This window comes from Dipodomys merriami, unplaced genomic scaffold (assembly GCF_024711535.1).
Source record: "Dipodomys merriami isolate MVZ:Mamm:240054 unplaced genomic scaffold, mDipMer1.0.p SCAF_40, whole genome shotgun sequence".
NCBI lineage: Eukaryota > Metazoa > Chordata > Mammalia > Rodentia > Heteromyidae > Dipodomys > Dipodomys merriami.
This window is the reverse complement of record NW_027205604.1, coordinates 6,612,456-6,635,628: the sequence shown is the minus strand read 5'-3', so window position 1 is coordinate 6,635,628 and position 23,173 is coordinate 6,612,456. Positions and strand designations below refer to the sequence as shown.

Genomic DNA, 23,173 nt, shown 5'->3' with positions numbered 1-23,173 from the left:
ATTTGACAAGTCAAGTAAGAAGAGACTCATGACCCACTTTTGCTTAGTCTCCCTTTAAAAATAAATGCATTCTCCCCAGAGCTTTTTGGTCCATGTACTTGGTAATTTTTTTCCAAAGTTAATAAAAAAATAAGAAAAAATAAAACCAATGCAAACCTATTTTAGGGGACATAGAAGCTCTCCTCCTTCTTCTCAGTGACAGTCACCAGAATTAGCCAGTGTTTGCTCTCTTGCTCTCCCCCTCCCCTTTCACACACATACATACACCTTGTCCTTTATAACTTCCAGATGTTTGCTAATTCATTAGGATACAGTCAGCGTTTCTACTTGCTTTGAGACCGTTTATTAGACTTGTAGCCCTGGGGAAATCACATCTGCTAGGAGTCTTATTTTCCTCCTTCATTCTTCAGTCAACAAGACCCCTACAAGCATTACCCAGTGGAAAATGGACCTCAGCCCTCACCTCTGCTGGAGAAAGGGGCAGAGCAAGGAGTGGGGGTTCCTTGACCAGCATACACCTGGGTGCTCAGAACGTGTCCGCTCTTGTTATTGTCATCAAAGGCAGAGGGACAAGGAAAACCTTGATCTCTTCTTGGAAGTGGTTTTATCCTACCATCTTTCACTTGTATTTCTGACTCTTGTCAGGAGCCCATTCTGCTTGAATTGGGGCATAGCAAAGCATGGGCACTCTCCTGTCATCTGGACATGGAGGCAGGGTGGTAGGGGAAGCTTCTGGTTTTCTGGAACAAAGCATGCTCCTTAACTCTTCATTCTTTCAGACACTATATTGAGTATCTAATCTTGCGGATTCATACTTGGAGAGCTTTTTAATTTTTTTTTTTTAAATGCTGGTATTGGAGTTTGAACTCAGGGCCTAGGTGATTTCCTTCAGCTTTTCTACTCAAGGATGGTGTTCTACTACTTGAGCCATACCTTCACTTCTGGCTTTTTGCTGATTAATGGGTGGTAAGAGTCTCATGGACTTTCCTGTCTGGGCTGGCTTTGAACCTCAATCCCCAGATCTCAGCCTGTTGAGTAGCTAAAATTACAGGCATGAGAACCTGCAGAAACTCTTCTCTTTAACAACTGAGCCAGGTTAAAGCGTAGAATGGTGCCAATTCCAAGTGCTTATTATTATTAATATCATTATTTTTGTCGGTCATGGGGCTAGGCTTGAACTCTGGGCCTGGGCGCTGTCCCTCAGCTCTTCAGCTCAAAGCCGGCACTCTACCACTTGAGCCACAGTGCCACTTACATTATCAGGATTTTGATGCCAAAAATTTCTGGTGAAAGGTAACTGACTTGGTGACAGCCTTAGGCAAGGCCATGGGGAAAGGAAGTCAACAACAACCTTACTTCTTTCTAATGGTATTATTTTTCCTGTTTTGTTTTTCCTTTGTTGCAATGCAGAATATGAGTTGGAAGTAAAGAAGGTTCAAGACATTCTTTCCGGGATAGAGAAACCACAGGTATGTCTTCTGGATTTTTCAGCACAAAAGATGCTTTATTTCAAGTGTGAGTGTGTGTATGTGTGTGTGTGTAAGTAAGCACAGTAAGTAAGCAAAAGAACCATTTCCCACTGAGGATTATTTATAAACTGTGAAATTGCCATCAGTTATTAATGGTACATGAAAATATAGAAGAAGGGTATTCTGTGGTGAAATGCTTCCTTTATTTCGGGATCTGGATACAGTTGGATATTCTCTCACATTTAGGATACATTTAAAAAAAAATTTCTTGAGTCTACAGAGCAGTTTTCCTTTTACCTGAGTAAATGCAGCAATAGTAAATTTATAAAACCTCAAAAATTCCAAGTGTTTTTTTTTCCAGGTAAATCCTGGGGGGGAAAAAGATATATAAATATTAGCCGAGATATACAAGCTCGGGGCATTGGGCTCAGCAACAGGAAAACTGCTGTTATGAGTATTGATACTGTTTGGTTTTCAGTTGGATTTTGCCAGGTGCTTTGAAATTCAAGTGAAAATTCCAGAATGTTGATTCCACCTTTCTTCTGAGATGTACAGAGCCAGCATTCTCTGGAATGTTCTCTAGCTGAGTTGGAGACCTTGATTCTTCATGTGTTTTGAATACTGAGGCTTTCTAAGGAGAGTTCAGCCATGCCTCAGGGTGCATAGTTGAGTTTGACTAAACCTAAAAGCAGGAGTGTGTTGGTGGGGGGGAGGGAAGGGGAGAGAAAGTGTGTTTGTGAAGGAATGAGACCTTGTTGTAGAGTTGAAGATTCTGAGCTTCCTTTGGAAAAGAATGGGCTCCCACTGAGGACTCTGAACAGAGGTGTTCAGTAATCAGGGCCACATTTTTAGAATGCTCAGAATGCAGATGAGTTGGAGCAAGAAATACTATTAGTAATCTCCTCCTGTGGTTCTCACAAAGAGTCAGAATTTGGATGAATTAAGGAGGGGCAAGTATTAGACCCACCGTAGAGATGATTCTGGAAGTGTTAGAGATACTGTATGTCATGGCTTCCAGTTTCAATTATTATCCACATCCTCATAGGACTAAGGGCCTCTAGTACTGAAGCCACATGCACTGGGCTCTGACTTTATTCATCTCTGCCATGGTCTCCAGTGTATTACTTCTGTCTTTTCCAGTTATCTGTAGCCCTCTAAGTGAAGTTCATCTCTAGGTGTTTCTTGTTTTGTGCTAAGTCTTAGGCCTAAGCACTGTCCATAAGCTTTTGTGCTCAAGACATAGCATTCTACCAGTAGATACACAATTTCTGGCTTTTTGCTGGTTAATTCAAGTTAAGAGTCTCAGACCTTCCTGTCCCGGCTGGCTTTGAACCTAGATCCTCAGATCTGTTCCTCTTGAGTAGCAAGGATTACTGGCTTGAGCCACCAGTGCCTGGCCTTCTAGTTCCCTTTTGTGGTTTCAGTGCCATCCTTAGTCATATTGAGCTAGTTTCCTAAGAATCGTGGGCAGCTGCAGTGGACAGGAGGACCACAGATATAGGAATGACCACTCATAGATGCCCAGGCTGGAAGGCAGTATGAAAAGGGTTCGGAGCAGAATCATTGAGAAAGCTCATCGTATGTAGCACAGCAAGAAGAATACTCCATAACGAAAATAGAGGAAGCAAAGTCAGAGAAGGAAAGCAGACAACATCATCCCTGAGGTCCTTCCTCACGGAGCTTTCTTGCCCTGTCTCGGGGCTGTGCACACAGTGCATACGGTGCACGCAGGCAGGTGTTCCCGCTCGCTTCTTTACTGCACAACCTCCATTCTGAGATTCTAGTAAGATAAAAGCAATATTTCATTGCATTGGTCCTGTTTCTTCACTCAGCATCATCTTGAGAGCAGGGCAGATAGATAGACTTTATGGCTCTGGTGGAAGGTAAAATATGGTAGGATTGTCATCTGAGTATTTTCATCTGTAACACCTAGAAACTAGGATTGTTTGGCCAAAGAAAGAGATAGATGCTGGTGGTACCCAGGCCAGCCTAACCCAACAGCAATGTCCTCATCATGAAGAGCTGGCTGGCCAGAGCTCAGTGGAGATCTTTAGTCTCAGCGTCATATAGCTAACCATCAGCATTCTCATTCAGTGCCTACTCAGTAGCCTTTTGAGAAGTTGACTTCTCTGGGAAACCAAGGGAAATAGTCCATGCGGTCTGTTGATAGTACTGTCTCACCTATCCGAGCATTTTGTTTCTCATTATGAAGGAATTAATTGGGGATCTGACTTTATGTATCAGATTCTATGAGTCTTATTTTCACTGCCAGTGTATTTGCACATACCTGAATCTGATTGACCATGACACAGCAACTGGGCGAAGGCTATCCTTGGTGGGTTACTCTGGTAAATGCCACAGAGCAGCAGCCTGTGCTGGGGACTAGCCAGCTTACATGGGCAAAACACTGACCCTATTCACTGCCCTGTCCCAAATTTCCAAAATGGCTTGGGAGGTTAGAAGTGGAAGCAAAAGATACCATTTCCGTATGAGCATGGTTTAGTCAGTAGAAATAATACTATGCCAAGGATCTTCTTTTTTTAATTTTATTTTTAAAATTAAGTAGTTATATCTAGGGGTTATGACTGAACACATGTTCGTGAGTACAATGCATCTTGGTCAATGTCACCCCTTCCGTCAGTCTCCCCCATCTTTCCCAACCCCACCCATCCCATTAACTTACCTTGTTTCATTTTCTCATATGTACATTGAATATTAGGACTACTAAGGGTATTCGTTAATCTTGTTGCATAAGCAACATGTTACCTAGGATTGCGGGAGACAAGCTGAAAAACTTGTAGATGAGGAGAGACCAGCGCTACGATCCAGTGCTCTTTTTGCCAGTCCTGGGGCTTGAAATCAGGGCCTGGGCACTGTCCCTGAGCCTCTCTGTACTCAGGGCTAGCGCTCTACCACTTGAGCCACAGCGCCACTTCTGGCCTTTTCTGTTTATGTGGTATTGAGAAATCAAACCCAGGGCTTCATGCATGCAAGGCAAGCACTCTACCACTAACTCACATTCCCAGCCTTCTAACGCTCTTTTTAACAGAGTGTTGGGCTTACATCTTACCTTTTTGTTGTTGTTGTTGATTGTGGGGCCTGAACTCTGGGCCTGGGTGCAGTCCCTCAGCTCAAGGCTAGCACTCTACTACCTGAGCCACAGCACCACTTCCAGCTGTTTCTGCTTATATGGTGCTGAAGAATCAAACCCAGGGCCTCCTGAATGCAAGGCAAGCACTCTACCACTGAGCTACCTTTCCAGTCCTGCATCTTACCTTTTAATCACTCTCATATAAATGAAGTCACCTGGTTGGAAGTCAGTGCTGGGATCCATTTGCTTCTTAGCTTGTGCTGAGAAACGCAAGCTCATTGCCCTTTGGGTCAGGTGGGATGGCAGTGTAGATGTAGCCAAGATACCCTCTGAAGGCAGTCACAACTATGAAGGATTTATGAGTGTTGTGCTAATTTATGTTTTCTACTTTTGCACATAATTAACACAACTTCGCTCCTTGCCCAACTATGTTAGTTTCCTATTGTTGCTAGAGCAAATAGCTGCAAATCAAATGGCTTAAAAGCAATTTAAGTTGCTGGGTAACAGTTGCTCACACTTGTAATCTCAGCTACTCAGAAGGCTTAGATCTAAGAATCACAGTTCAAAACCAGCCAAGCCAGAGAGTCTCTGACACTCTTATCTCCAGTTAACCAGCAAAAAGCTGGAAGTAGAACTGTGGCTCAAGTGATAGTGTGCCAGCCTTGAGTGAAAAGGCTAAAGGACAGTGCTCAAGCCCCAACATTGGCACCAAACAACAATAATCAAAATTATGTTACAGTTCTGGAAGGTATGAAGTCCAAAATGGGTCTTGCTTGAGCTAGCATGAAGGGATGAGCAAGGCTCTTTTACTTTCGGAAGTAAAGGATATCATACATTCAGCGGCCTATGGCCCCTTCTGCCTTAAACTTATCATTCTTACCCCTCACTCCACTTCAGTTGACCTGTCTGTCCCTCTAACTCCTGCCTCCCTCCTATGCACATAGGATTTTTGTGATCACTGTGGATCTGCGTAGGTAGTGCAGGATAATCTCCACATCACAAGATCCTTGCTCTAAGTGTATCTGCAGAGTCCTTATTATTTGCAGGGTAATACATAGACTCACAGGTTCCTGGGCATAGGGGATGGATGTCTCTGGAGCAGAAGATGCCCTGCATACTTTCATACTTTATCTGTCATTCATGCTTATCTTATTTCTGCATTCCTTGTAAACCTCCTCTGGCTAAGCATCTCTTTTTTTTTTTCCTCTCCCCTTCCTCTTTCCCTGTCTCCTACTCCATCTTTATAAAGTTCTTAGTCATGACTGTGGCTTACTTATCTTTGAGACCCTACTGCCTAACACTGTCCTTGGCCCATAGTGAAGCCCTATCAGATGTTGCCTAATAAACATGTGGCAGACTTCAGTGTCTGTGGCTGGCTTTGGCAGGTGGGACAAATGCCTGAAGGCTAGCAGGCATCAAGACCTCCTGCTCAGCCAGCACAGAGGAATGCTAGCACCAGAGTGCCAGGCCACCACAGGGAGGGGAAGGACCTGTGTTCACAATTGGCCAGTCAGGCCTCAGACATGAGCACAGCTATTAACTACCTCCCCATGCTTCAGATTTCTCATCTTTGAAGGGTAGGAAAATAAATATTGCATGGAAGGATCTGGGAAGTTTGAGAAGTAGATTCTGTATTCCGTGGAATACTTATACCATTTCCTTAAGCAAAGTGTGACACCCTGTCACACTGTGGAATTCTGGGAAAGGCATCACTCTGCAGAAGACAACAGACATACGTTGTAAAATGGGTCATTAGTTTTCTGATCTTTTTTTTTTTTTTCTTTCAGGCACATCTGGTTCCCTCTCTAAATAAAAGACTTGTCCTTTTCTTTGAGGTTTTGCAGGTGACTTGTGGATTCTAGTCATCTTTATGGGACAATGTGGGCACCTTGAATCAAACAAGTCAATTCAATCCTGTTTATACAATTCAATTCTCTGAACAACTAAGTGAGTCAAGATTGACTTAATTGTTCAGAGCCCCAGACACTGTAAATACACAGATGCATAGCCAATTGCACTAAAACAGTATATGCCATACTGGCCTTTTGTCCTGGACTGTAGCTTTCCCAGGGTATCCACTGAGTGCTGTAGCAGAAGAATCAGCTCAGATTTATCAGCATGAACATCACTTTCAGCCTCCTGTAGTCTGACCTCCTCGGGCCATATCACTGAAGGTGGCCTCTCTCATCCTGGTGGGCTGTTGATTTCGAAGATGTAAATAAACATAACCTGGAGTAGTGGCCCTGCATTCTCATGCACTCATGTTTAGCTTGCAGAAACAATTTGTTTGTTGGTTCCAGAGTATGATCTGAGAAGGAATACTTCCCCCCAAGAAGCAGTTTCGTGAAAGATAAACAGCAGCATTGGCCCTGGGAACCAATCCAAGACTCTCAGCACATGAGGAGTATAGAAGCAGATGATTCAGAAATTTTTAGATTCGAGTATGCCTTTTTATTTGACCTGTTCCTTTCTCATTTATTTTCCTTTGTGATGTGATTCCTTGTGGTGGATGACTTCAGATTTGAAGACCCCTATCTCTAGGGTGACACTTCCTTAACTTCTCTGTGATCAGATCCAGGGGCCCCCTAACGTGGCTGAACCCAAAGGCCAAAAATCCAGAAAGTGCTAATGTGCCAAGCAGTAGTTCAAAAGGGGTAACAGTGATGCCAGGTGCCGGTGGCTCACGCCTATAATCCTAGCTACTCAGGAGGCTAAGATCTGAGGATCTTGGTTCAAAGCCAGCCCAGGCAGGAAAGTCTGTGAAACTCTTATCTCCAATAAACCACCAGAAAACTGGAAGTGATGCTGTAGCTCAAGTGGTAGAGCACTAGCCTTGAGCTGAAGAGCTGAGGGACAGTGCTCAGACCCAGAGTTCAAGCCTCACGGCTGACAAAAAAAAGGGGGGGGCTGGGGTAAACAGTAACAAGTTACTATCTATGAAGAGAAAAAAAAATTTTTCTGATCCCAATAGTGCATATCATTTCTATATGAAAAATGGTGAGCATAAAAATCATGATTTCCTACAGAATAGTACTAAATAGTGTGATGAACAGAAGAGACTGGGGAAAGAGAGAGGCAAGGACTACATACTGAGTGTCTATGTGAGAATGCAGATTTATCACTTATGCACACACACACATATTTGCGATCTGCTTTTAATAGTCGCATAGACAAACCTAATTTCTAATTAGCATGTGATCAGAAGTAGAGACCAATTTTATAAATGCCTCTAGTTACTTAAAAGCAGTTTAAATACCCCCTTTATACATTTACACTCGTCACCTCCCATAGATGCACTTGTATCATAATACAAAAAACAAGTGTCAGTGTGTCGAAGCCATACTGGATCTGGAAGTCATCACTGTTACAAAGGATATTGACTTCCTGTTATGCCAGTTAGTTACATACTAGCAAGTCAGTCTTGTGGCTGCTAACCTTTCTTTGGGAGGTGGGGGGGAGTAAGTTAGCAGCCAGGATGGTTGAGATTGCCTGCTTTGCTTCAGTGCTCACAGATGCTGAGAAAGTTTAGGCGTAGAGTGCTGTGTGATGTCAGGCTCAGGTGATGGTGCTGCTCTGAGCAGCTTGAGCCTGTCTTCTGAATCTCACAGTTCACTTCCCAGGATACTGGAGTAAATAGACTGGGCACTGAGCCTTCTCTCCCAGCTGATGTTCTCTGGAAAGACTCTGTAATGTCAGCCTTCAAGTAGAAGTGAGCCACATCCTCAGGATGTCAGGGATAGACGTAGGGAAGCTCAAGGCTGGGAGTCATGGAAGGGTGGGTGGGGGTGGGGGAGAAGCCTAAGTGGGGGCTCTGGAAGCATGATGCCTAGTTTGAGTGGTGTTCATAGACCACTGTCCTTCAGAAATGCTGCAGAGTCCCCAGAGAGCTCCAGAGAAAAGGTAGACATTGTCATCGCTGATGCTCCAGCTGTTAGGTGCCTGTGTTCACAGAAAGAATAAGCAAAGGTTCTGTTTTGGGGGAGAGGGGAGAGGAAATCCGACCAGGCACCTGTGGCTCATACCTATAATCCTACTCAGGAGGCTGAGATCTGAGGATTGTGGTTTGAAAAACCAGCCAGGGTAGGAAAGTCCATGAGACTCTTATCTCCAATTAACCACCTAAAAGCTGGAAGGGGAGATATGGCTCAAGTGGTAAAGCATCAGCCTTGAGAGAAAATGCTAAGGGATAGAACTCAGGCCCTGAGTTCATGCCCCAGTATTGGCACCATTAACAACAATAGTAATAGTAAGTATATCAGCAGGAGCTGGTGAAAAAAGCCAAGCTTGAAGGGTGGTGACTTATGGATCTGTGTTTGGTATCTAGAGCACTAGCACATGGCTGAGCTGTTTTGTGACATAATGCTGTTTTCTACCATAAATCATGAAATCAATGCTGATACATTCATTCTTGGTTGTTGGAATCCTGAAAAGCAGCCATTTGTCACCTGGTGAATGTCTTCCCAATATCCCATCAGCCTCCTTTTTAAAATTTCAAACAGAACTCTTCAAAGCATAACATCTTCTTAAGTTGAAAATCAAGCATAACACTAAGTACCTCAGGCTTACTGGTTCATATATTAAAGAATTAAGCAAATACACTGACAAACATAAGGAGTTCTATGTGCAAACGATAATACAAATAATAATTCTGTCTACAAAAATGTCATGCTTTGTGCAATGAAGCAAGCATCAGATATTAGTCCTGGGAAAATGTGGCCAGAACACAAAGCAAATCTCTATCATTTCTGATTGGGGATCTGGAAGGTCAATTCAGACACTTCATGAACCTGGAGCTTTGGAGGTCTCTAGGCTCAGAAGCAGGCAACTGAGGCAGGAACTGGGGGAAGGACAGGCAGGTCAGCTATGGAGCAGACTACTACAGGACGCTGCCACAACTCCCCAAGCAGTGGGAGGCTGACTGAGTGATGGAACATGCCTCAGACCAGAGCTGAGAGTGGCCCAAAAGTCAGCCTATGTAGGCTGGGCTCTCATGGCTCACGCCTGTAATCCTAGCTACTCAAGAGGGTAAGATGTGCAGCTCATAGTTCAAAGGCAGCATGGGCAAGAGACTCCATGAGACTATCTCCTATAAACTACTCAAAAAAAAGCCGGAAGTGGTCCAATGGCTCCAGTGCTTAGAGCACTCACCTTGAGCAAAAAAAGCCTAGTGTCCAGGCCCAGAGTTCAAGTCCCAGAACTGGCAAAAAAAAAAAAATTAAAAACCACACACACACACACACACACACACACACACACACACACACACACACACACACACACACACACACACACACACACACACACACACACACACACACACACACACACACACACACACACACACACACACACACACACACACACACACACATATATAAAATATATATATATATATATCATATATCAAAAAGTCTCAGGATAATTTGTTCGAGGGAAGTCTTAGGTGAAGGCTAAAACTAAAAGAATAAAAGTAGAGCTTAGAGCCCCATGCCTGTGGCTCATGCTGCTTAGGAGGCTGAGATCTGAAGATGATGGTTTGATGTCAGCCCAGGCAGTAAAGTCTGTGAGACTTGTTTCTCTAGTCACACACAAAAATAGCCAGAGTGAGGCTGTGGCTGAAGTGGTAGAGTACTAACCATGAGCAAAAGGAGCACCCAGCCCCGAGTTCAAGCCCCAGGACTGGTACAAAAAGAAAAATTAGAGCTTAGAGAGATGAGATCTCTACTTCCACACTTATTTCTGTCTTCTCATGTGCTGTTCCTGGGTTCCAGTTTCCCATATATGAGCTCCTCTGGGAGTCTGACCAAGGGAACATGGTTTGACTGATGTTAGCATCAAAGGATTATTGGACACTGAGTAAGGCTTGAAGGCCCATAGGAAGAGCCTGTAGACAAGGCTCCTTCCACAGAATTCAGTGGCTAACCTGAAACGATTGAATTTCATACTCAGCGTTTTACCTTGACAGCAGGCATGGCTGGTTATTGTTACTTACTGAAAGGACTAAGTGAATTCTACTGGACTTGAGTGAACCTTTGCATTCTAATGCCACACATTTCAGGGACCATGTTTTGAACACCAACACTTAGACGAAAGCACACCATATAGAATTTCTTTCTTAATTACAGTTGCTTGTCAGAAATTCACTTGGCCATTTTACACCATTAGTAATGATTACAAACACCTTCTCCATCGAAGAAGGAAGTGTGTGATCATCCATGTAAGATAATTTGACTTCTTCTAAGCCATGTTTTTCTAACCCTCAGGTGTCGAACATCCAGGCGAGAGCGGTGGTGCTGTCTTGGGCTCCTCCTGTAGGACTTTCCTGTGGTCCCCACAGCGGCCTGTCCTTCCCCTACAGTTATGAAGTTGCCTTATCAGACAAAGGACGAGATGGAAAATACAAGATCATTTACAGGTAGTGCCTCCTCTCAAGTGTTTTTCTTAGCTGCTAAGCCTCAATGTTAGAATCATTGAAGAAAAATATGAAGCAAGGGAAAAAAGTTTCAGGCTTTGCAATTCTTCATTTAAATAGTTCTTTTTAAGAATGAATAATTATGGACACTAGAGGCTCACACCTGCAATCCCAGCTACTCTGGAGGCTAAGATCTGAGGATTCCAGTTCAAAACCCTCCCGGGCAGGAAAGTCTGGGAGATTCCTTATCTCCAATTGAGGTATGGCTCAAATGGTAGAGCACCAGCCTTGAGCAAAAAGGCTAAGCAAGCATATGAGTCTAAGTTCAAACCCCAATAGTAGTGTGCACCCACATGTGTGCATGTGCACGCGCGCACACACACACACACACACACACACACACACACACACACAGAATGAATAATTATGTCAAGAATTAATTTTGTCTAATCATTAATCAAATTAGTAGTATAGAGTTACTTCTTATTGCTAAAATAAATCATTTAGCTTTCTTAGATGTCAGCATCATATTAATGAAATTAATTTTCAAACAAATTTTCCAATAATGTCCATCAGGGCAAAAAAAAAGTCTGACTTTTATATACATTAAGCAACTCTATGATCATTTAACTCTTTAGCACCAATCTTTCGTATAGTTTTCATTTAAAAAATTCTGCAATACATTTTTTGCTTCTATTTCAACTACTCCTTACACTGTTTCTTCTAAGAGGTACTTTAAAGCAGTTTGTTCAAAGGCTTTCTTAAGTGATCAGAAGTTTCGCCTGTAGAAGAAGGGGAGCAGCCTTTCTGTTTTATGGACTCCCACATGTAAGCTGTCCAAATGATTTATACCTGTGTTGTTAACAGGGTAAAAATGTGAAGGTCAAGTCCTTCTTTGGGATGGCTCCAGAAGGTTGCTATTTGCACATCAGGAAATCAGGCTTCTTTAATACTATGCCCTCCCAGTGGGGCCCCTAGAAAGATGCCCACACCAAGTACCTAGCTCGCATGAGCCAGTCTGTCTCCACCACAGGTGTTGGCTTTAGTCTCACCTTGCAGCCATGTCACTACACTGTCTCCTCTCTGCCCAGTGGAGAGCATTCTCTGGACCCAGAGAAGAGGAAGAGTGAGGAAGGAACTGCCCTTGGCCACTACCTCCTCACTTCCTACTCTGCAATGATGTCTCCTCCAGAATATCCACACACCATCTCCTGGCCTTCCTTCTGGCCTCTGCTGTAGATCTCCACAGCCTACCCTCCATGCTGAAGCGGACCCTACCCCTGAGAGAATCTGTCATCCAGAAATTGTCCACTGTGATGCAAATAAAAGCCTCACTACTCTCCCTCACAGCCATGTTTTATTTTGAAAAATCAGAGTTAGATACACAGTCTAATTAGAATTTCACACTCAGGAAACATTGCACAGATAGAATGATGAAGACACAAACCTACATTGTACCCATAGTTACTGGTTGCTAAGATTTTACTGTCTACCATTTGAACACCTGCCTTTTTCCTTTTTTTTCTCTCTCCTCTGTCATTTTATAAAAATGCTGCTGAATATTTTGGTATATTTTCTCAGAAAAGTATTCTCTTAAAAAACTAAATGTACATTGGTATTATACTTTAATCTATGATCCATTTTTCAGTTTTCTTGGCTGACGTGCAGAATGACTATTACTTAGAAAATTGTGAAAGCATTTTGTTTAGGACAGCATTCAGTCTGGTCACAGATGGCATCTAGCTGTCTTTTTAACTTTGTTTTATTTGGATCATGTCCACAGTGTTTGTTTGTCTTTTGACATTTTGACAGAATAGAAAATAAATTATGTCTGTGTGCACCCTCTTTACCTTTTGAGGGAAAGTTTGGGGTTTTTTTGTTTTGTTTTCTTTTGTTTTGTTTTCCCAGAGAGTCTTGCTATGTAACCCAAGCTGGCCTCAAACTCATGATCCTTTTATTTCAGCCTCTTTGCTGTGATTATAAGCATGCATCACCATGCTCAGCTTCCTTTTTGCATTAATTTTCACATACTTAAGTGTCAGTTTGGTTGTTCCTTTTGATTACGTAAATGGTTTCATTATCTTTGGTGAATTGGTGTGTGAGAGAAGTAGTCTGTGACTTCATCAACAGTCCGTTGCTGAGGGAGTTTAAGTCCAGATGATTTGGAACCTTGGAGTCTTGGAGCTAACTAATTGAGAATTGGTGTAGCTATTTATTTACATACATATTTATTTGCCTGCTTACCCACTTTTGTCTTTAGAAAAGTGGCAAGATGCTTTGGTGTTTTATTAGTATGTTGGCCATGTCATTTTCCATATCTAGCATGCATCATTAAAAGCAACCTCATTTTCAAGTCCTAAGAGAATAATAAGAGCAAATAAGAAAGCTCATTCCTGGTTTATGGTGGAGACGCAGTAGCTCTGGCATCCCAAAGCCTGATTTACTTTCCACGCAGGTGTTACTAATTAACAAATGTTTCTCTTTGCAGTGGAGAAGAATTGGGATGCAACCTGAAAGATCTCAGACCAGCGACTGATTATCATGTGAGGTGAGTCAGGACCCAGCAGCTAGCTGTACTGGGGAACCAGGTCACTGGGGTCAACCATGCGACTCCTTTGAAAGCCTGCTGTGGAAGCAAAGCACTGTTGGCTTAAGTTGTAATCCTAGCTACTCAGGAGGCTGAGATCTGAGGATCACGGTTCAAAGCCAGGCTGGGCAAAAAAGTTCATAAGAAAAGCCAGACGTGGAGCTGTGGTTCAAGTGGGAGGAATGCTAGCTTTGAGTGAAAAAGCTCAGAGATGGTACTCAGGCCCTGAGTTCAAGTACTAGTACCAGCACAAAAAATAAAGGGCAAGAAAACAGACCCATGTTAAGGTTGTAATATCTTATGCATGAGTGCTGCTTTAAAACTAAGTTTAGAGCAGTGTACAAAAGAACAGATTATTTTATATCATTGTAAACAGCACATCTACTCAGCCATTATACTATTTAGATGAACATTTTTGCAACTGTTTCTTCCTGTTTAAATCAAAACCTTCAGGTTTTGAGTCATTTAGCTTCCTCAAACATAATGAACTTCACACAGGCTGCACAATGTCGTATAAATTATGATGCTAAGATAATAATAGAAATAGCTTAACCATTCTTACGCAGTCAATGGAACAGCAAAACAGAGAATGGAACCTCATAGAAGGAATCCTACAAACATTATCCATTATTCATGGCTAACATACGTTTTCTTTTATCTTTTATGTTTTAACAGTTTATTGTTACTGCCTTATTCAAGGTTTATTCTATTAATTTCCTGTCCATTCATGAGCGTCCAGTATCCTTTTTAAGAAGTTGAAATGCCATGAAATCCAGCCCCATATTTACTATCTTGTCTCTTCTCCCTTTATTCCTTCCTGTCTGACTCCTTACAAAGAGTAAATTTTTAGAACACTATCAGTTGACTGTCATGCTTTTCCTGCCATGTGCTGTGAACACTTGGCCTTGCAGGCAGATAAGAGGCCTGGGGACATGGGCTGGTTACCGAGCAGGGGCTGGATGTGGGCATTCTCCTGCTTCATTTGGGCATGCATGCAATGCCACAGGCATGCAGCCCAACAGATAGTATGTGGTGTAGCTCTCTGCTTCACAGAGAAATTGAAAATTCTCCCTCTGCTTGGTGACATCTAATTTACTGTTTTTTCAAACAAATTCTCTCACTTGACAGAAATGTCTACAACCTAAAATTTCTTGTATTTCCCCTGCCTAAAGCCAATCTATATGGATAATTTTGCTTTTCATTTTGCACTTTATTTTTCCTTCTGGAAGAGAAAAAGTTTTAATACTTGTAACTCACTCAAGTTAATTGGTTAGGTGAGGCCATTGCCGAGTATGGATACACCAAGAAGCTTGGAGGTTAGGACTTGTTCCTTGCTAAGGGTACCAGCTTATACAAACCTTTAACATTGCTTTGGCCTTGTTTTCATTTGTAAAAATAAAGAGAATAAGCCAGGCACTGGCAGCTCACACCTGTAATCCTAGCTGCTCAGGAGGCTGAGATCTGAGGATCAAGATTCCAAACAGGAAAGTCCGTGAGACTCTCAATCTACAAGTGACCAGTAAAAAGCTAGAAGTGGAGTTGTGGCTCAAGTGGTAGAGGGCTACCCTTGAGCAAAAGAACCCTGAGTTCAAGTCCCAGGACTGGCACAAAAGAAAAAATTTAAGATGATAATAAAGCTAGCATCAGAAATACAGGTCAAATATTCATGCAGACTTGTTATAAATCTGTGAGATATTTACAAACAGAAATTTCTTTTCTTTTTTTTTTCTTGAAGTTGTTATAGTTTTTGAACAATTTAGAAGTAAAAAGAGCTTCATGATGTAGGGTTGGGTCTTTGAACTTGTTTACCATCCACTCTTCCACTCTTCTATTGGGTTGTGTCTTACTTGACACTAAGAGAAGCAAAATTCTTGATGATGATGATGATGGTGATGATGATGATGATGATGATGATGATGATGATGATGATGATGATGATGATGATGATGATGATGATAATGATGTAGTTAAGATTTTCTAAGTCTTAATCCTAGGAATGCAAGTTTTTAATCACATAAAGGAGCCTCAACTTATCTTAAAGTTAAAGAAATACCTACAAGGCCTCAAAGGGCTGGGTGCAAATACCTCAGTTTCACCCCCACCCGGCTATACAAGGAACAGGTGTGTGTACACTTCTGGTTTCTTCGTATTCCTAATTTTAGAAAGCATCACCCGGTACCAAGCTCACAGAAGTATGGAAGAAAACTGAGGTGTCTTTAATGTCACTAAATAGACCACATTTTCCTTCTAATACTTTTTTTGAGGGACCAGGACCTAAACTCAGGATCTTGAAACTCTAGCATGGCTTTCTTGCTCACAGCAGGTGCTCCACCAGCTGAGCCATGCTTCCAGCCCAGCTTTTTACTGATAAATTGGAGTTGGAGTCTTTATGGAGTATTGTAGACTTTTCTGCCCCTGCTAACCTCCAGCCATGATCTTCCAGATCTCAGTCTCCTGAGTAGCTAGGATTATAGGCTGGAGATACCAAAGCCGAGCTTTTCTGATCCTTACAATTGTACATTTTGATTATGACCTACAGTAATCTTAAATGATGGCATGAAGTCTCAGGGCTTCTGCAGTTACATTTGTTATTTCTGTTTTTTCCTACGCTGATTGTTGTATCTTCTTCAAAGATTATCCTGTATCTTCATAATAGTGCATCTCCTCATTTTCACCCCATCCCCAGACACACACACACACACACACACACACACACACACACACACACACACACACACACACACACACACACACACACACACACACACACACACACACACACACACACACACACACACACACACACACAACATGTTACTCTGCTAACATGGTCGGATGGATAGGTTTTATCTTTAAGTGGCAGAGTGATTCCGTTGTGGAATCTGGCCATTGCTTGGATCAGTTGCTTGGCAGGAAAGGCTCTGATTTCTTTCTTCCTCTGGGTTTAGTGAAGCCTGAACTAGCCTGTACGCATTGCAGGGGGTTTATGGCTGGCTGGTGTTGTGGGCATCTGCCAGGCCATTTGAGCCAGTCTACCTGCAAAATTACATCTTGAAACACTTCAAGTCTTCTTAGTGTTACTCTGCTAGTTTTGTGTGCCAGTGTTAATGAATCTACTCAACTCTGTTCTAGCAAGGAAGGAAATTAGATCCTTCTCTGATATATACATTGATTGAATAATTTAGGTCTTGGGTCTTGGTGTAGCATTTTATTACAGCTGTCACTTTTTTACTTATTAAATAGTTCTTACAGAGATTGCCTTTTTTGGTTTAAAATTGATACTGTGTTTAAAGAGAATCAACTTATAATTGTCAAAGTGTAGTTAGTGATTCTATAAAGGGTATTGTGCTATGTGTTATATAAAATGATTAACTCAAAAATCCAGTATTACTGGGGTTTTAACTCGGTGCCTAGTATTTGCTAGGCAAGTGCTTTATCATGTGAGCCATGTCCCAGCTATGTTTTTAGTTACTTTACAGAGTCTTAACATTTTTTGCCTGGGCTGAGCCAGGAACATGATCCTCCTACCGCTACCTCCAACATATTGGTTGGGATTGCAGGCATGTACCACTACACCTGGCTTGTTAATTTAGATGGGTTCTTGCTAACTTTTTTTTTTATTTTAATTTTTGCCTGGGCTGGCCTTGAACATGATCCTGCCTCCTGCACAGTGGAGATGATAGTCTTGAGATACCACACCCAATAAACATTCCTATTTTTATCAATCATGGGATAATTAGGAATTAGATGATGGAATGGATAGCAGTTTTCCAGCTGTCAGCATAGGCAGTTTGTCAAAGAAGTTGCCCGGAGATGACATCATGTAATGACATTTCCCAGAAAAGTTATGTGATGAAATATTTCCAAAAGTATGGCGGGCCAGCATAGTGCTGGGCTATGCAGTGGGTGTTGCTGACCAGAGACTGTGGCTCCTTGGCTATTAGAGATATGTGGGGGAAAGCTAGAAGTGTACTTTTGAAATTCCCAGAGGCCAGTCCAAGAGATTCTTACCCTACTTAACACCAAAAAGCTGGAAGTTAAGGTGTGGCTCAAGTGATAGAGTGCCAGCTTGGAGCAAAAAAAAGCTAATATGCAAGAGCATAAGGCTCTGAGTTTAAGCACAGTGCTGATATACAGACAGACAGACACCCACCCACCCACACCCACCCTCTCACACACACACACACACACACACACTCATACACACAAATTATAATTATAATGTATTGTTAGGAAAACATTTGATTTTCTAGTGGTAAAAGGAAAAGAAATTCAACTGTTTGTTGATTTGTTCAAACCAAGAAATTGACCGTCTACCGATCTTCCTGCTACAGAGGGTGTCTAGGGACAAATATCACCATCATGTGGGAAATGCGGGACTTTAAAATATGGCATCATTTCCCAAGAATTGATCTTTGCTTGTGCAAATTCCTGGTGGGATTGTGGCTGGTTACTGTTACAAATAGTTGCTATCTACTTACAACAGTATTTTAATTAACAGGAAATCATGGTACACTCAGATCTTGTGTGAAATTGTACTCTACACAACACACTTGCTTTCCCAAATAAATATAAATCTTGCTTTCTTTGCTGATGAACTTTGTGTGTGTATGAGTGTGTGTGAGTGTGTGTGTGTGTGTGTGTGTGTGTGTGTCTGTCTGTCCTTTAGCAAGCCAAGCTTCTACTCTGCCACTGAACTACATATCCAGCCACCCATAACCTTTTCAAGGTTAAGCACCACTCTACATGTTCCATAAGTCACTCAGTATGGCCCTTCCTCCAGCCCGGGCACAGAGTATCTCTGTCAATTGTGCTTTCCTTCTAATTCCAGCAATCCTATTCTTTTTTGGTCGTGGGCCTGAACTCTGGGTCTGGGTGCTGTCCCTGAGCTCTTTAGCTCAAGGTTAGTGCTCTACCACTTGAGCCACAGCACCACTTCAGCTTTTTCTGCTTATTTGGTACTGAGAAATCAAACCCAGGGCCTCATGCATGCAAGGCAGGCACTCTACCACTGAGCCACCTTCCCAGCTAGTAATCCTCTTCTAAAAGCAGCAGAAAACTTGACTGGGTCCAGACTGCTTTCTCCTCAGACAACTAACCTTTTCTGATTGCACCTTGCCAGCTGTTTTCTCTATCCTGTGATCTAGATAGATTTCTGGGGCCTGTCATTTTTGTAAAGATCATGGACACAGCCTAGTTGTGTACATTTCTGCTATTGTAGGGAATTGCCCAGGGATTGCAAACTGGGATTGCCTGCTTCCTGGAGGCACCAAGCCTACATGGCTGAAACAGGAGTGGGAATGGCTCACATGGAGTCCTGGTCCTGGGTGACAATGGGGAGTGGTAGGTTCTGGGTGAAGTGTAGCTTCTGCCCCACGCAGGGGAATTGCTGTAGTCTGCCTTCTCCATTCCCCACAGTATGGGGAAAAGAGCCAAATCTCGTTGAACTTTCTGTTCTTAAGAGAAAGCCAGCGGTGGTGGTTGTTCTTTTTTTTTTAAATGAAATCCCAAGATGTAGACTTAAGTTTTACTTTGTAACTGAAGAAAATTTGAGATGTAGTCACAAATGGATAGCAGTTGAATAAGCTCTCACACAGAGAGTTCAATACTTGTGTTAGCTCTGGGCCCCACACCCGCCCCGGCACTGATGATGTTGACATCCAGATGTTCTATTTTCTAACCTGTCAACTGAGTTACCACCAGCACAGGCGCACCCAGAACAAACAACAGATCAACTCCTCCATGTCCTCAGAACTGAGAGGTGCTTCCCCTTCCCTTCTGTCATTCTCAAATGGAAGTTGTGCTTTGGCTTTTTCTGTGATGAGAATGGGGATATACTGTCTGGATGGTAATTATTTAAGCCACCATTCTCTGTGTTTTTGAGTGCATAGGTTTCCCTTCATCCCTCATTGTTTTTGTTCTGTAGAAATTTCCACACATCAGCTTGGCTGGGTTCTCAACCACATTGCTTAACATATTCCCCTGCGCTCTGATTCCCAGGGAATCTGCCTTAATCCAAGCCAGATTCAGTTTTCCTGGCAGGACATTTCATCCATAGTGGCAAGGTCTCTTCTCTTTTATTTATTTTCTTCTTAGAGTCAAGGTCTTGCTATGGAGCCCAGACTAGCCTTGGATTTGCACCCTCCTGGCTTCATCTCCTGAGTGCTAGGATTATAGATGTCAGCCGGTTGCTCTTGTTAGGAATGTTAGAGACTGGTGGTCTCTTTTTGTTGGTTTCTGTATCCTCTACTTCCTAGTTGGGCTGTAATATTTAAAGACACCTCCACTCCAATACACTCATAGCTTGAGCTTGATGTAATCTGTAAACCACCATTTGAAGAATTATGGTCTGATAAAATTTAGGCTCAGGCTGGGTAGGTAGCTCAGTGGTAGAGTGCTTGTCTTGCATGCATGAGGCCGTGGCTTTGATTCCTAAGCACCACATAAGCAGAAAAAGCCAGAAGTGGCGCTGTAGCTCAAGTGGTAGAGTGCTATCCTTGAGCTGAAGAGCTCAGGGACAGTGCCCAGGCCCAGAGTTCAAGACCCACGACTGGCCAAAATAAATAATAAATAATAAATTTAAAAATTTAAAAATTAAATTTGGGCTGGATCCCTGCCCAAGTCTGAAACATTCTGTGATTCATTTTAAGTAATTGATTCCCACTGAGCCTGTCCTGACACATGGAAATGATCTTGCCAGATCTCCCCTTTGGTTTTATGTTATCATATGCCTAGATTTTACTGAGTACAAAGAAAAGCTTTCCTCCATGAGCAGCTGGGCAGAGACCAATGTAACAAGAAATGGCATTTGTTTGTGTCAGATGTTATAATGCCTCCCCATAAGGCAAAAGGGGTGTGTGTGTGTGTGTGTGTGTGTGTGTGTGTGTGTGTGTGTGTGTGTGTGTGTGTGTGTGTGTGTGTGTGTGTGTGTGTGTGTGTGTGTGTGTGTGTGTGTGTGTGTGTGTGTGTACATGTGAAAGTGTGTATATTTCTCTGTTGTATTTTTTATGCATATCCTCTATGAATCTTCATTGGAGGCAGTAGAAGAAAATGACTTTGCATATCACACACATAATTAAGATTTCTATCTATCTATCTATCTATCTATCTATCTATCTATCTATCTATCTATCTATCTATCTATCTAATCTATCTGTCTGTCTGTCTACCTGTCTATCTGTCTAGGTGTTGGTACTGGGATTTGAACTTGGGGGCCTGGCTGCTATCCCCTTAGCTTTTTCATTCAAGGATGGTGCTGTGCCACTTGAGCCACACCTCACTTCTGGCTTTTTGTTGGTTAAGTGGAGATAAAAAGTCTTACAGACTTTTCCTGCCCAGGCTAGCTTTGAGCCGCAACAATCCTCAGATCTTAGCCTGTTGAATAGGTAGGATTATAGGCATGAGCTACCAGTGCTCAGCTGATAATGTTATTTTCTTCGCTGCTGTTCAAGGTCATTGAATAGAGGGGGGCGGGGAAAGTGGCCATAGACATTTAGAGGACCATGACTGCGGGATGAGCATGGTGGGTAGGCAGTGTGGCATGATGGGTAGGCAGTGTGGCATGATGGGTAGGCAGTGTGGCATGGTGGCTAGCCATACACACTTAACAGAGTTGATCCAACTTCTAGCAGTGTAGCTTTCAGGACATCTCCTTCATCTCTGGGAACTTCCTTCCATCTTCCGTGGGGTAATGACTTCCCTGTGTCATAGAGAGGGTACTTGCAAGAATTGTTTATACGCTGAGTAGCTTCACCCGGTATGTTTTAATGGTATCAAGCCTTCTTCATACTCATTTGGGAAGAGTGTGCTTTCAATTGAAAAAATAATAATTTTCCATATAAAAGAAGTGGAAAGCTAGAAAGTATTGTGAGGAAACTTGTGTTATTTGTGGTTAGAAAAGAGGAGGGTAGTGTATGTCCTGTCTTCACAGATTCTCTTGAGATTCCACATACATGTATTCAGTGTTGAGCTAAGTGCTTTGAAAGTGGAAAACAAGCAGCTTTGTGCAAGATTGCAAATATTCACATGGATAAACTGTGTCTGAACACTGTATTTGTTTTAGGAGAGAGAGACAGACACTCAGCTGTAGCAAACATGTTTATGTGTGAACATCTATTTTTACCTATATATGAGCAGTGGGTTCTGCTAGATGCTGTGGTGCCTGCCTGTAATCCTAGCTTATCAGGAGGCTGAGATGTGAAGATTGCAGTTCAAAGCCAGCCTAGGCAGAGACTCTTTATTTCCAGTCAACCAGCAAAAAGCTAGAACTAGTGATGTAGCTCAAGAAGTAGGGTGCCAGCCTTGAGAAAAAAAGGCTAACCAAGAGCTTGAGGCATTGAGTTCAAGCCCCAAACTGAATGCGCACACATGCACAAGTTACTTGAAAGATGCATGTTCCATGCTTTTTCTTTCTCTCTTTCCAGCCTGTGAACTCTGATCGAGTCTTAAGCTTTTCTACTAACTTTTAGATCTCCATACAAAGTCAATCAGAGAATAGCTTGATGGAATTTAGAACAAAGATTTAGAGACCAATCTGGGGATTAGAGTTTCTTTTCTTGTTCTTTTTTTGTTCTGAGGTTTGAACTCTGGGCCTGGGTGCTGTTCCTGAGCTTTTTTCTCAAGGCTAGTACTCTACCACTTTAGCCACAGCTCTATGTAAGGTTTTTTGGTGGTTTATTGGAGATAAGAGTCTCACTGATTTTCCTGTTTAGGCTTGCTTCAATCCTCAGTCCTTAGATCTCAGCCTCCTGGTTAGTTAGGATTACAGGTGTGAGCCACAGGCACCTAGCAGATTCATTTGCTTGTTGTAAAACAGGGTTAGGTGAAGCACATTTAAACATGGGCCAGTTGGGATGATTGCCCCTGTAGTACTTTCCACTGCGAGATCAGAACCAGACCAGCAGGTCAGAGCACAAGTCACAATGCTCCTTCTGCTCACCAAGGATAGCCAGCAGGCAAGGTGAGTACCAGAATCGGGGTCTTGAATCCCAGCTCCCCACACTGACTGACTGTTCTCTTTACAGGGTGTACGCCATGTACAATTCTGTGAAGGGATCGTGTTCGGAGCCAGTTAGCTTCACAACCCACAGCTGTGCCCCGGAGTGCCCTTTCCCTCCCAAGCTGGCACACAGGAGCAAAAGTTCCCTCACCCTGCAGTGGAAGGTGGGTACCCCAGACTGTGGAGAGCCATCTCCCATCAGTGTCCGCTGAGGCCATTTGAAATCACAGCTTCTGTTCTGCTAGAGCACTTGGCATGGTCCATAGTCAGTCACATTGCACAAGCACTTATTATGATATCAGAAGTCGCCATTTCTAGAAGACTTGACCAAGGGATGGGAAGAGGACCTTGGAATTTAGTTTCCATGAGAGATTATAGATCTTCTAAGATTAGAACTAATAAGTGATATAAATATTTAAAAATAACTAAATTCCCATACTTTCTTATAGTTGATTTTATTTCAACAAATGTTTGAGAACTTCAGCATGCTATTTTTATAATGAAAGATGGAGAGAGAAAGTATGTTTGTAGTTTCTATGGTTTCTTTCATGAGTGACTCAAAATATTTAATATTAAAAACTTCCCAGTGAGGCTCCAGTGTCTCAAGTCTGTAACC

The 23,173-nt window shown here is 42.5% G+C and overlaps 1 protein-coding gene across 2 annotated transcripts in view; it reads left to right on the top strand.

Annotated features, from left to right (window-relative positions):
* The window catches only part of Fndc3b (fibronectin type III domain containing 3B), a 281,337-nt gene that overhangs the window by 191,146 nt on the left and 67,018 nt on the right, over positions 1-23,173 (top strand). For both annotated transcript variants that reach the window (XM_069991887.1, XM_069991888.1), the window contains exons 7-10: positions 1,411-1,469; positions 10,824-10,975; positions 13,461-13,520; positions 22,583-22,721. In XM_069991887.1, the coding sequence (XP_069847988.1) occupies positions 1,411-1,469; positions 10,824-10,975; positions 13,461-13,520; positions 22,583-22,721 (410 nt within the window). The remainder of the gene's footprint in view (positions 1-1,410; positions 1,470-10,823; positions 10,976-13,460; positions 13,521-22,582; positions 22,722-23,173) is intronic.